The 1,402-nt window shown below is 58.2% G+C and overlaps 1 protein-coding gene across 1 annotated transcript in view; it reads left to right on the forward strand.

Moving 5' to 3' along the window:
* KCNH6 (potassium voltage-gated channel, subfamily H (eag-related), member 6) overlaps positions 1-1,402 on the forward strand; it is a 30,475-nt gene that overhangs the window by 20,396 nt on the left and 8,677 nt on the right. Inside the window, exon 7 of the mRNA XM_010146357.1 lies at positions 917-1,345. Within this exon, the coding sequence (XP_010144659.1) occupies positions 917-1,345 (429 nt within the window). The remainder of the gene's footprint in view (positions 1-916; positions 1,346-1,402) is intronic.

The following is a 1,402-nucleotide window of genomic DNA, read 5'->3' on the forward strand; positions in this document are numbered from 1 at the left end:
GGCAGAGGCAGGCAGGAAGGATTTGGCTGCCCCCAGCTCCAAGTAAGCCCCTTCCTGCCACCATCTCTCAGCACCCAAATCAGGACTGCCCCAGCCCTCCGGGTCCCCAGCACCTTGCATTGTGTCCTCAGGGTGGCTTCAGAGCCCATCAGGAGCTGGTGTTGGTCCTGGAGAGGGTAACTGGGCCTGTGGGGACTCACTGGTGCCGTGGGAGCGTGCCCCCATGAGGGCAGACAGACCTGGGGACACATGACAATATGGGATGGTCCCTGCACACAACAGGATGTTTGCACATTGGTGGCCACAGGTCACCCCCTTGCTGGGGATGCTCAGATGGGCACTGGGCATTGCCTGAGGCCAGGCTTTGCCATGGGTGGCCCAAGCTGTCCTCTCTGCTTGGAGGACAACTGTGCCAGAGGGACATCAAGGTGAAGGTCTCCCTGCTGGGGCCAGGAAAGGCACCACGCAGGGCTGTAGGATGCCTAATGTGCCGTCACCTTCAGGGCCAGGCCATGGGACTGCACCTCCCATCCCCATGGCCCTGTGCCAGGGACACCCAGCAGCTGCCGGGCTGCTGGCACAAAGCTGAGGGCAGAAGGACGCACAAGAGGAGGCATTTTCCTCTCTGCTGGCATAGTAGGATCTGAAGGGCTTGAAGAAGATACACAGCTGCCCCAAGGGCTCTCTGGCCATCAGAGACAGATGAAGAGCCAGGCAGACCTTGGTGTCAACCATCACGGGCAACCCACCTTGTGGCCTCCTGAACAAACGCATATGAAGGCAATGAAAAGGGTGTAGGAAACCCGTTGCATGCTCCTCATTGCCCTACCAGCACATGGGAACCCCTTGCCTGGCTCCTGGCCTTACCCAACCTCTCTCCTGGTCTCCCATTCTTCTCACACCCATCTCCTGGCAGGTGCTGTCTCTGGGGGCTGATGTCCTTCCTGAATACAAGCTGCAGGCACCACGCATCCACCGATGGACCATCCTGCACTACAGTCCCTTCAAGGCCGTGTGGGACTGGCTTATCCTTCTGCTGGTCATCTACACAGCCGTCTTCACCCCGTACTCGGCTGCCTTCCTGCTCAACGAAGAGCAGGTGGAGGAGAAGCACTGGGACTGCAGCTACACCTGTGACCCACTCAACATCATCGACCTCATCGTGGATATCATGTTCATCGTGGACATCGTCATCAACTTCCGTACCACCTATGTCAACATCAACGACGAGGTGGTGAGCCACCCTGGCAAGATCGCCATCCACTACTTCAAGGGATGGTTCCTCATTGACATGGTTGCTGCCATCCCCTTTGACCTGCTCATCTTTCGCTCTGGCTCTGATGAGGTACAGGCAAGGCCTGAAGGTCCATCAGGATGGGAGGGGTCTCACGAATGGATCGGA

This window comes from Buceros rhinoceros, unplaced genomic scaffold, assembly GCF_000710305.1.
Source record: "Buceros rhinoceros silvestris isolate BGI_N320 unplaced genomic scaffold, ASM71030v1 scaffold31142, whole genome shotgun sequence".
NCBI classification, from domain to species: domain Eukaryota; kingdom Metazoa; phylum Chordata; class Aves; order Bucerotiformes; family Bucerotidae; genus Buceros; species Buceros rhinoceros.